The sequence below is a fragment of the Schistocerca piceifrons genome, chromosome 2 (genome assembly GCF_021461385.2).
Source record: "Schistocerca piceifrons isolate TAMUIC-IGC-003096 chromosome 2, iqSchPice1.1, whole genome shotgun sequence".
Taxonomy (NCBI): Eukaryota; Metazoa; Arthropoda; class Insecta; order Orthoptera; family Acrididae; genus Schistocerca; species Schistocerca piceifrons.
The window spans coordinates 342,149,566-342,162,907 of NC_060139.1; the positions used below are offsets into that span (position 1 = coordinate 342,149,566).

Consider the following 13,342-nt stretch of genomic DNA (forward strand, 5'->3'; position numbering starts at 1 on the left):
GACGTCTTGGTGCACTAATGTGACACTGTTTTCACCAGAGTATGCTGTTTTAATGCAGCGAAACCGGTTGTGACAACAAAGAGATCAGCAGTTACAGCTGTCTTGAGGTTCATTTTACTGCCATTCACATATGTTAAGTACACTACTGGCCATTAAAATTGCTACACCACGAAGATGACATGCTACAGACGCGAAATTTAACCGACAGGAAGAAGATGCTGTGATATGCAAATGATTAGCTTTTCAGAGCATTCACACAAGGTAGGCGTCGGTGGCAACACCTACAACGTGCTGACATGAGGAAAGTTTCCAACCGATTTCTCATACACGAATAGCAGTTGACCGGCGTTGCCTGGTGAAACGTTGTTGTGATGCCTCGTGTAAGGAGGAGAAATGCGTACCACCGCGTTTCCGACTTTGATAAAGGTCGGATTGTAGCCTGTCGCCATTGTGGTTTATCGTATCGCGACATTGCTGCTCGCGTTGGTCGAGATCCAACGACTGTTGGCAGAATATGGAATCGGTGGGTTCACGGGGTTAATACGGAACGCCGTGCTGGATCCCAGCGGCCTCGTATCACTAGCAGTCGAGATGACAGGCATCTTATCCGCATGGCTGTAACGGATCACGCAACCACGTCTCGATCCCTGAGTTAACAGGTGGGGACGTTTGCAAGACAACAACCATCTGCACGAACAGTTCGACGTCGTTTGCAGCAGCATGGGCTATCAGCTCGTAGATCATGGCTGCGGTTACCCTTGACGCTGCATCACAGACAGGAGCGCCTGCGATGGTGTACTCAACGACGAATGTGGGTGCACGAATGGCAAAACGTCATTTTTTCGGGTGAAACCAGGTTCTGTTTACAGCATCATGATGGTCGCATTAGTGTTTGGCGACATCGCGGTGAACGCACATGGAAGCGTGTATTCGTCATCGCCATACTGGCGTATCACCCGGCGTGATGGTATGGGGTGCCATTGGTTACACCTCTCGGTCACTTCTTGTTCGCATTGACGGCACTTTGAACAGTGGACGTTACATTTCAGATGTGTTACAACCCGTGGCACTACCCTTTATTCGATCCCTGCGAAACCCTACATTTCAGCAGGATAATGCACGACCGCATGTTGCAGATCCTGTACGGGCCTTTCTGGATGCAGAAAATGTTCGACTGCTGCCCTGACCAGCACATTCTCCACATCTCTCACCAATTTAAAACGTCTTTTCAATGGTGGCCGAGCAACTGGCTCTTCACAATACGCGAGTCACTACTCTTGATGAACTGTGGTATCGTGTTGAAGCTGCATGGCCAGCGGTACCTGTACACGCAATCCAAGCTCTGTTTGACTCTGTTTGACTCAATGTCCAGGCGTATCAAGGCCGTTATTACGGCCAGAGGTGGTTGTTCTGGGTACTGATTTCTCAGGATCTATGCACTCAAATTGCATGAAAATGTAATCACATGTCAGTTCTAGTATAATATATTTGTCCAATGAATACCCGTTTATCGCCTGCATTTCTTCTTGGTGTAGCAAATTTTAATGGCCAGTAGTGTATCTCCGTGAAAATAAGTACCAGTACCGCTCTTCTTATTAAAATTTAAATTTAGAAGTTCTGTTTGATGGGGATATGTTAAATTTATCTTTGAGCATGTAAGTGGACATTAAGAAAGTTCCACTTACGGAAGAGATTAAGAAACGCCAAGTGCAACAGCGGCTGACGGCAGGCGTGTGACGTGTCGACAGGAGGCGCCGGCGCTGGACGCGTGCAAGGAGCCGTCGGAGGCGGCGCTGAAGCGCGTGCGGCTGGAGCCGGCCGACTGCGGCGCTGCGACCGCGGCGGCGGCGCCCGCCGTTTACGCCGTCTACCCGGAGCAGCTGCTGTGGTGCGACGCCTGGGGGCCGCGCATCGCCTTCCGGCCCTGGCCCCTGCCCCTTGCCGCCACCGCCAAACACAAGGCCGCAGCCCTCGCCGACAGGTACGCTAGCTTCTGACAGCGAAACCAACCTGCTGTTGTAAGAGGAGGCAACAGTTGAGAAGGGAGAGACGCGGGTTTCTAGCCTATCCCCGATGTTATTCAATCTATACGTTGAGCGAACTGTGAAGGAGAGAGATTGAAACTTGAACATTCGCCGATGACATTTTACATCTTTCAGACGGCAAATGAATTCGGAGTCCAGTTGAATGGAAGGGATAGTGTGTCGGTAAGTAGTTACAAGATACAAATCAACAAGTATGATGGAGTGTAGTCGAATCGAATCAGGAGATGCTAAAGGAATTAGACTAGGAAATGAGACACTGAAAGCTGTAGATGAATTTTGTTATTTAGGCAGCAAAGTAACTGACAATGGTCGATGTACACTGAGGTGACAGAAGTCATGGGATAACGATGTGCCCATATACAGATGGCTGTAGTATCACGTACACGAAAAGGTTTCCTACGTGATTATGGCCATACGAAGGGAATCAACAGACTTTGAACGCGAAATGGTAGTTGGAAATAGACGCATGGGAAATCGTTAGGGGATCCAAAATTCCGAGGTCCGCAGTGTCAAGAGTGTGCCGAGAATACCAAATTTGAGGCATTAACTCTCACCACGGACAACGTAGCGACCGACGGCTTTCACTTCACGACCGAGAGCAGCGGCGTTTGCGTAGAGTTGTCAGTGCTAACAGACAAGCAACACTGCGTGAGAACTGCAGAAATCAATGTGGGACGTAAGACGAACGCATCTGTTCGGACAGTGCGGTGAAATTCGGCGTTACCGGGCCATGGCAGCAGACGACGGACGCTAGTTCCTTTGCTAACAGCACGACATCGCCCACAGAGCCTCTCCTGCGCTCGTGACCATATCGGTTGGACCCTAGACGACTGGAAGACCGTGGCCTGGTCAGAAGAGTCCCGATTTCAATTAGTAAGACCTGATGGTAGGGCTCGAGCGTGACGCAAACCCCACGAATACGTGGACTCAAGTTGCCAACAAGGCACTGTGCACTTTCCATAATAGTGTAGGCTGTGTTTACATGGAATGTCCCCTGGTACAACTGAACCGATCATTGACTGGAAATGGTTATGTCGGCTACTGGAGACCATTTGCAGCCATTCATGAACTTCATGTTCCCAAAACACGATGAAATTTTTATGGATGACAGTGCACCGTGTCACTGAGCCTCTACTGTTTGCGATTGGTTTGAAGAACATTCAGTACAATTCCAGCGAATGATATGGCCACACAGATCGTCCGACATGTGCCATCGAACATATGTGGGACATAATCCAGAGGTCAGTTTGGGCACCACATCCTGCACTGGCAGCATTTTCGCATTTATGGACGGCTATAGAGGCACATGGGTCAATATTTATGCAGTGAACTTCCAACGATTTGTTGAGTCCATGCCACTTTCAGTTACTGCATAACGCTGAGCAGAAAGAGGTCCGACACGATGTTAGGAGGTATCCCATAACTCTTGTCACTTCAGTGCAAATGTAAATAGTAGGAGGCCTTTGTGAAGGTATTTGAAGATTAGACTTGTATGAAAGGGAAATGTGGTCGATAGACAGTGTAGACAACAAGAGAAAGGAAGATGCTGAGTAGTGGTGCTAATGAAAAGGTTCTGATTCGAATTTGGAGCAAAAACGAATTTGTGGTCAGTTGATCTGAAACATCTCGAGGTGTCAAGGAATAATCAGTTTCGTAAGAGAGGCAAGTGAGGGAGGTAAAAAAATGTAGAGGGAGATCAAGGCTCGAGTACTCTGAGCAGGTCCAAATGGATGTAGGTTGCCGTAGTTGTTCAGATATTAAGAGGCTTGCACGGTATAGTCTAGCGTCGGGCCTGCATCAAATCACTCTTACGGATTAAAGGCGGCAACAACAATATTGCATAGCAAATAATAGTACTTAATGTAAAAAACAGAAGGACATAAACCACAAGTTTATTAAGGGCAGACAAGTAACAGGTCGTTTGGGTCAAGTCAATATTGCGAGTACCTTGCTAGAAGAGCAGACTGGATTTCTCAAGGGTACATCTTGTACTGATGTTTTCGTAATGAAACAGATGACTGAGGAAAAAAGACCGAGAACCGCGGCACCTACTGCGTGTTTATAGGCTGTGTCAAAGCCTGTGAGAGCTTCTGAGGAACAATCTATGAAACATTATGGACAGAAGGGGATTCCCGAGCGTTTTACAAAAGTGTTGATAAACCTCTATAATAAGACAGAAATGTTTGTTGAAAACAGACCAGGAGAACTTGTTTCAGAATATATTAATATGGGCGTTCGACAAGGCAAGGACGTTTTGTACGTCTCAATGGTTACTCTTGAGAACAAACAACAAGCTAAGAAATGTGTTGATTACAGAATAATCAGTCTGATCTTATACGTGGCGAAGATAGTTGCAAGAATACTCAACGGACTGCTGGAACACAAAATTGAAGTGTAAGAGAGGACGAATTTAGATTTAGGGAGGGGAAAAAAAACAGACGTCATCGGCATGATGAGGATTGTATCGGACAGGGTTTTGGCTGTTAACGAAGAAGTTTGCACTTGATTTATAGACTGGCAGAAGCCCTACGATGAAGTCAACTGGGCAAAATTGATGAAACGTCTTGAGGAGACAGTAGTCAACTGAAGATAGAGGAGACTAACTTTCAACTTGTACCAGGGACAAAGACAAAGGATGTCACTGAACTGCGGAGAAACGAACAGCTGGAAATACGAAGAGGAGTCAGACAACGATGTTTTCTATCGCCGAGTCTCTTCAACCTGTATGAAGAATGGCAGACGAGAGCTTTGAAAGGATGTGCAAACGTCAGGATAGGAGGAGGACTCATCAACACCATCAAGCTAAGAACTTTCTATCTTGCTCTAACCCTTAACCTAGCGGACCCATGTTCAGTCTTTGGACGTGGTTAGACGACGTAGAGGGAAAGACAGCTCCACCCACTCCTACTTACCTTCCAGCAATACGTCGAAGACAGCGCAGTGTGACGGACGTGCTTCGCTCGTTACTCCTAAGATCAGTATCTGTAAATAAACGGTTTATTTCTTTTTGACATTTCTGTAGCTTCAGTGTTTTAGTTCTGTTATTTGTAACGGCGAATCTAAATACTGTTTCTGGAAATCGATATGACTTATCAGAGCTTATTATGCAGCTATGAAGACAAAATTCACTACTTGCGCGTAATCATTTTCGGACCTCAAATTCAGAAAATAGGTTTTCAGACAGTCACGAAGAGTTTTTTGATAACGAATGATCGCGACTCAAACTTAGAATTCTCTGATACTGAAGAGATTCGTCAAGGTTAAACTGAAGTGAATAAGAGCGTAGTTCCAAGAATTGTTAAAAAAAATAGTTTCACGTGGGCTAAAACAACCTGCAAGAAACACTCGTGTCAGGAGCCATAATATCAGATTTCCCTGTACTATTTCTGTATCATCACTTATTGAACCATTTTATCCAAATACAGCTTTCTAGATATTTGATGCGTTTATCAAGAACAAAATGATATTTTGGACAAACAAAACTCTAGCAGAGTTCAGATTGACGTACAAGCACTCTCAAATTAGAGATAAATAAAATTGGAGAATAATAAAAGAGCCGGCTGTGTGGCCGAGCGGTTCTAGGTGCTTCAGTCCGGAACCACGAGGCTGCTACGGTCGCAGGTTCGAATCCTGCCTCGGGCATGGAAGTGTGTGGTGTCCTTACGTTGGTTAGGTTTAAGTAGTTCTGAGTCTAGGGGACTTATGACTTCAAATATTAAGTCCCATAGTGCTTAGAGCCATTTGAACCATTTTTTTAAATAATAAAAGAGCAAAGCTAAGCTTGTGCGCCATGTGCAACATACCAGTTTGCATGACTTGTTCTAAAGCACTGTGCAATTCTTACATGTAATTTGGTTCACTTTGACCATTGTCAAAATTTTTGTGGCAGAAGATTTTGACAATTTTAAAATTTAAGAAAGAATTTAGTTTGGTTTTTTATCCTTTTTTCGATGGCAATATGTTGCTAGTTTAGACTGAGTTATGAAAGTGCACATTTAGAGTAAAAAATTCAAGTTGCTGACGTTGACTTTGCTAAATACTGCCTTTGTTAATGTTTAAGTTCCACGTTTAATACAGTAATTTTAAACTCAAAACATACTTTTATATTTATTAAGGTATCTTTTCAAAACAGCTGGGCCCAGCGGACCTACGACTATAGAAGCGCTACTACTTTTCACGACTACAGTTACGGCTTAAAGAACGGCGTGATAGTATCACCTAACACTGTTATATACTATTTATTCACAGGAAGCTGCTTTCGACCAAGCAGTTATCTTAAAATTACGGATTAATACTATATCTAACATAAGAAACGTTTCTTGGCGTCAAAGTGTTAAATGTTTTTTTGCAGCATCTTTCACATACATGTGTCTTATCTTACACATTTTTCACCAGTCACTGAGTGCAAATAACAGCCTGTTATTGTGTTAACCGTTCTGTCTGGTCAAAGGAACGTGGTGTAAAATAATCTGTAACTTGGAGATAGTTGCTTGACTAAAATTAATTCCCTATTAAAATATTATAACAACTGATTTTTGTGAGTCTCAGGTATGTTGTAGAAGGTTTGTCCTACGTACCTGGCCAGCGGATTTTCGTGCAAGGGCTCCTAGTTTTCGAGAAAATCCATGTTGAAGTTTTATCTGTATCTGCTGTATTTGTCTCGTTAATCACGTTTCGAACTAGCTATCTAGGCGCAGGGACTAAGGTTCAGTGCTACCACGCTGGCGGTACGGATTCAAACTGTGAACTTCGTCCCCCCCCCCCCCCCCCAATTTCATCGTACGGAGTATCATTAAATAGCGTATCTCACGCAAAGCTATTCAGAAATAGTCATTTTCGAAGTACTGATTCAATTAATAAATCAGTCATAACGCTTTCTTCAAATGTGTGTCCCAGTTGTTGTTCGCAGTAAACATTAGAAATATTTGGGCAGCTACCAGAGTTCACAGCGATAGATAAAGTAATAATAGCTACAGAATGATTCCAGATGCAGACGAAAGAGATCATTCTCCCGTATGTGGGTCAAGAAAAATTTGTATGCTTTATTTATTCGTGGGGAGGGCAGACTGATCCGAGCGTTTCTAGGCGCTTCAGTCTGGAACCGCGCTGCTGCTACGGTCGCAGGTTTGAATCCTGCCTCGGGCTTGGATGTGTGTGATGTCCTTAGGTTAGTTAGGTGTAAGTAGTTCTAAGTTCTAGGGGACTGATGACCTCAGATGTTAAGTCCCATAGTGCTCAGAGCCATTTGAACCATTTGCAGACTGATCAGACACATTACGATCAGATCATTGTAGATGAAAGAAAAACATGAACTTGCACCGTAAAAATTATCCCAGCGAAATGTACTCTGCTTTGCCAACCGTGCGACGTTCATTTTACAGGCACGATAAAAATTCAAAAAAATGATTCAAATGGCTCTGAGCACTATGGGACTCAACATCTGTGGTCATCAGTCTCCTAGAACTTAGAACTACTTAAACCTAACTAACCTAAGGACGTCACACACATCCATGCCCGAGGCAGGTTCAAATGGTTCAAATGGCTCTGAGCACTATGCGACTTAACTTCTGAGGTCATCAGTCGCCTAGAACTTAGAACTAATGAAACCTAACTAACCTAAGGACATCACACACATCCATGCCCGAGGCAGGATTCGAACCTGCGACCGTAGCGGTCGCGCGGTTCCAAACTGAAGCGCCTAGAACCGCTCGGCCACATCGGCCGGCGATAAAAATTCAAAATGCTTCGAAGTTGCTAAAGACTAACACGAATAAACTTGGAAGGAAGATTCCATAAAAATATATTCTTCAATTCTGTATAAAATTAATGCACTTGCTATCACAGGAATGATAAAATACGCGTGGTTCGCAGTGAAGTTTATGGAGGAAAGAACAATCGTCTTGAATTTAAACGGACTGTATTTTCCGGTATTGGTTTTGAGAAATCCGCGTGCCCGCAAAGCTGTAGCTTTTGTTAAATGTGCATGTGCTCTGCGAATGTGTGTTTCGGTTGCTTCTTGGACAAATACCGTCCGGAGTTCTGTCCTAGCAGCAAACGATGCAAGAGATCATAAATAAATAAATAAAAAGGCACGGACAGTATTAGAAATTGTAGCGCCAGTAGCGTGGCCCATTGCGCTACGCTCACTTACTGGAAACATGGCTAAAGTTAAGGCTATAGAAGGAACACATGAAACTTCAACATCGATTTTCTCGGAAACCAGAGACCGTCGCACGAAAAGCCGCTAGTCAGGTACTCTCTACACCACTACAGCATCACAATGACGAGCCCCTCGTTAGCCAGGCAAATGGTGGAAAAGCTATAGGGCAATGTTTAGCACGTGTGTGTGTGTTGGCAGCCTGCCGCCAGTGCCCGCGTACCTGAGCCACAGCCCGCCCGTGCTGCTGCACCCGGAGAGGGTCGTCCCACTGTCCGACAGCGAGCGCTTCGAGCGCAGCTTCCAGCCCAACGTCGCCCTGGCGCCCGTCGTGCGTCCCAGGCACGACGACTCCAAGCCCGACGTAAGTAAATCGCTTGTACCTACCGATACTGGACGCTGGCTTTCTATGTCTAGTGTGGCGTAATACGTGCGGCAACAGAAAGGGAAAAGTCGGTAACACTTCAAGAGAGGCCTTCCGCGCACTGGTCTCTCAAGTACACTATGTGATCAAAAGTATCCGGACAGCAGGCTGAAAATGACTTACAAGCTCGTGGCGCCCTCCATCGTTAACACTGGAATTCTGGTGTTGGCCCACCCTTAGCCTTGATGACAGCTTCCACTCTCGCAGGCATACGTTCAGTCAGGTGCTGGGAGGTTTCTTGGGGAATCGCAGCCCATTCTTCACGGAGTGCTTCACTGAGGAGAGGTATCGATGTCGGTCGGCGAGGCCTGGCACGAAGTCGGCATTCCAAAACATACCAAAGGTGTTCTATAGAATTCAGGTCAGGAGTCTGTTCAGGCCAGTCCATTACAGGGATGTTGTTGTCGTGTGACCACTCCGACACAGACCGTGCATTATGAACAGGTGCTCGATCGTGTTGACAGATGCAATCGCCATCCCCGAATAGCTCTTCAACAGTGGGAAGCAAGAAGGTGCTTAAAACACCAATGTAGGCCTGTGATGTGATAGTGCCACGCAGAACAACAAGGGGTGCAAGCCCCCTACCGCCTCCGAATTTTACTGTTGGCACTACACACTCTGGCAGATAACATTCACAAGGCATTCGCCATACCCACACCCTGCCATCGGATCGCTACATTGTGTACCGTGATTCGTCACTCCATATAACGTTTTTCCACTGTTCAGCCGTCCAATGTCGCTCCTTACACCAAGCGAAGCGTCGTTTGGAATTTACTGAGGGCGTGATGTGTGGCTTATGAGCAGCCGTTCGACCATGAATCCAAGTTTTCTCACCTCCTGCCTAACTGTCGTAGTACTTGCAGTGGATCCTGAAGCAGTTTGGAGTTCCTGTGTGATGGCCTGGATAGAAGTCTGCATATTACACATTACGACCCTCTTCAGCTGTCGGCGGTCTCTGTCAGCCAACAGAGGAGGTCGACCTGTACGCTTTTGTGCTGTACGTGTCCCTTCACGTTTTCACTTCACTATCGCATCGGAAACAGTTGACCGAGGGAGGTTTGTGAGTGTGGAAATCTCGCGTACAGACGTATATCACAAATGGCACCCAATCACCTGACCACGTTCGAAGTCCGTGAGTTCTGCGGAGCGCTCCATTCTGCTTTCTCACGATGTGTGATGACTACTGAGGTCGCTGATATGGAGTACCTGGCAGTAGGTGGCAGTACATTGCACCTAATAAGAAAAACGTATGTTTTTGGGGTTGTCCGGATACTTTTGATCACATAGTGTGTATGTTAGTAAAGGGCCCTACACACGCACCAATGGACCGACCAATCCACCGGCATACTGGACATATGCAGGCGTTTTGGCCGACCGATGAAGTTTTCTTGCAGGGAAATCGGGTGGATAGGACTACACGACAGCGGACCCCGCCCCCTCCCCCTCCCCACCACATCACCCAATTTTGCCGTGTGTAGAGCTGCCGTTCCAACCACCCGACAAAAGTTCGCCTTTTGTAACTACGCGCGGGATTAAATGCTCTGCTACAGAGTGTGAGGCGGACGAAACTTTGACAGTTTCGGAAGAAATTTAAAGACTGGGAATGTTCGTGGAACGCGTCGAGCGAAGAGTACTGCAATAGAGCTGCAAGAAATGAAGCATTTGTTTCATTGTTTAACGAATCTTTAATGGTTTATGTGGCACATGGAGTAAAAAGTATAATTTTTTTTAATAAAAGTCAGTCGACCTTCCGATATGTATCGCAAGTAAATTCTAAAAACCAAAATGTAGGAAGTCAGACGCTTATTCATAAAACGTACTTGCTTCACTATTACAAGCTTTAGAACAAAGGTCCAGCCTATATCCAAGCCTTCTGCTATAAGGAGCAAAGTGTAGTATTTTATTACGGTTCAAACACTTGCTAAATCTGTTGCTGTATTTAGATGATGTGCGCCACCACCATTTTTAGTCTTTCTTCTTCGCATTTGAAATGAGTTTCTTAAACTTACACGGGCATATTGTACCCTACATACATAAATAACCTAATAAAGTTTACGTGAACATCTTTTGTTTCATTTATTTTGCTTTACCATGATGTATTTTCTCAGGCAACTGTAAATCACAGTACAGGTTTCAGAAATTATCTCAGATATTAATTGTGGGGACACAACACTGAATTTGACGACCTCTAGCCGGCTGGGGTGGCCGAGCGGTTCTAGGTGCTTAAGTCTGGAACTGCGCGACCGCTACGGTCGCAGGTTCGAATCCTGCCTCGGGCATGGATGTGTGTGATGTCATTAGGTTAGTTAGGTTTAAGTAGTTCTAAGTTCTAGGGGACTGATGACCATAGATGTTAAGTCCCATAGTGCTCAGAGCAATTTGAACCATTTTTTTGAATTTCTTTCCCTTAGCCAATTCCCTGCCCACAGCTTTACCCTAGACTTCTTTTGGCCTAAGGAAAACTGCAGTTATTGTTTGTGTGTAAAACCAAGAGGATCTAAACCCAGGGAACTTAAGATAAACAAATCACAAAAACAGGACGGCGCTGTAATCGCTGAATGCAGCCCCCTTGTGTAGTCTGCCACGAATGTGGTCGGTCCGTCGGTCGGCTGATAAATTAGTGCGCGTGTAGGGGCCCTGTTTCTAGCTGTCATGTGATTTGTATAGCCAGTGACGTAACGATGTTTTCGTATTTAACGCAGCAACCACCTTAACATAGTAGGCTCGGGAGCACGATCAAATACACTTCGCCTGCAGGAGCAAATACACACAAACAGGTGATAACTGAATTAATGCTGAGTTTTCGTTTCCTGCTTTGTTGTACTTTGATGTTCCTGTTATTAATACGTATACTGTAGAACTATGGATGAAAGTAAACAGAAAATAACGGGAAGCACAACAGTCAGCTTCCAGGATAAGGGTCAACGGAAGCGTCCGATTCCACCCGTCTGCTTTGACCCATAACTTCATCAATATGGCGAAAATGGCTATTCTGTCTCCAATATGGCGCCTATGATATCACTACATACACACAGCAACAAACACGAAAATACGTATAAATAAGAAAATAACATCTCCATCCAAAAAGACAATCAAACTAACGGGACATCCGCGGGATAAGTGATACATTTGAATGCGAAAGATGAATACGAAATTTTAGGTGTGCACACATACTGATGTGTTGGCGTAGTTGGAGGTCAATGCTATCCCCAGGATATGTGCACAACTAAAATTTCGTATTTACCTTTCGTATTCAAATTTTTTATCACTTACCCCCTGGTATAAAATGTCTGACAAGACAGCGAAGGTAAATTTGAAAACAAATTGAAAATGTTTGTCCTGGACAACTAATTCTTTTCCGTTGAAGTTTTTCTATTTTTGTAATTTTACAAGATAGCGGACAAAATTACACCTGCTCATTTAAAAAAAAACCTCGTAAAGGTCAGCTTACAGCTATGTTTACAAATGAATGTGATTCAGTGTTGAGGACAATGATATGGGCCACAGCGAGGAAAAAAAATCTCAACGCATTGTTCAGTATGCCTTAGACAAGTATGTTCCAAGCAAGGTGATAAGGTAGGGTGGCGATTTTTCTGGAAAACCTGGAATTCTCAGATAATTAAATTTTACTAGGAAAAAATCAGGGTAATCTCAGGGAATTCTGTGTTTTTAACCTAGCATTGAAGTTTAATTTTTAATTTTACGAATCACAGATTTTAAAATACTTTGAATTTCGAAGTTTTAATTTCATGAATTTTAATCTATATAAATTGTCAGTGTTTAAAAACTGCAGTTGAATTATTGCTTATGGCTAGTATAGCACAGCTGAGAGGAAAGAAAAGTCATAAATGGTCTACCTGCCCCCTCACCGCAATTTTGTCAGGAGCTTCCTAATGCCATCTTCCTCCTCACGCTTGGAATTCTAAGGAAATTCCCCCTGCCCCCCATCTCCCCACAGGTTTGATTAGCCACCCTTTAACAGATGGGAAAGACTAACCGTGGTTTAATAGCAGTGTTAGAAACCTACTTCATAGAGAGAGAGAGAGAGAGAGAGAGAGAGAGAGAGAGAGAGAGAGAGAGAGAGCTTTATCACAGACTCAAGTGAAAACCAACAGATGAAAGCTGAATAAAGCGAAAATGAACCTAAAGAGAGCAATGAGAGGAGCCACTCCCTGACTGAAAGTAAATTTTTGTCAACCGAACTGACTGAATATCCTAAGAGACTTTCAATCTTACGTAAAATTCAGTAAGCAGTTCAAAAGCATGTCACTTAGTGACCCTACCGGCACCAAAACGGAAGATAAGAGAGAAAGTCGAAGTATTTAATTTGGTTTTCCGAACTTATTTCATCGTGGAAGATTGTAACACAGTCTCTCCTTTCAATCATCGTATGTCCAAATAACAAACACTGAGACAGCCGATCACGGAATAGAAGAGCAATTACAATCGTGCATTATTGGAAAGGCTTCAGGGCCATATGAGATATCTAAGATTCTACAAAGATTATGCACAAGAAATTCTCCCCTTGTAGCAGTATTTCGTCGTAGATTGCTGGAGCAACGAAGGGTTTGCAACAACTGGAAAAGAGCCATTCCCATTTTCAAGAAGGTCTGTAGGATAGATGCACTTAATTCTTAGGCCTATATCTCCAATGTTAGTGTGTTGTAGCAGTCCTCAGCAGTTAGAAGGTTCTGCTGCTAGGTAGTTCGCACAGTA

The 13,342-nt window shown here is 44.4% G+C and overlaps 1 protein-coding gene across 3 annotated transcripts in view; it reads left to right on the plus strand.

Moving 5' to 3' along the window:
• Positions 1 to 13,342, plus strand: part of LOC124778009 (ski oncogene) — a 642,389-nt gene that overhangs the window by 595,989 nt on the left and 33,058 nt on the right. For all 3 annotated transcript variants that reach the window (XM_047253582.1, XM_047253584.1, XM_047253583.1), the window contains 2 exons: positions 1,749 to 1,981; positions 8,404 to 8,566. In XM_047253582.1, coding sequence (XP_047109538.1) covers positions 1,749 to 1,981; positions 8,404 to 8,566 — 396 coding nt within the window. The remainder of the gene's footprint in view (positions 1 to 1,748; positions 1,982 to 8,403; positions 8,567 to 13,342) is intronic.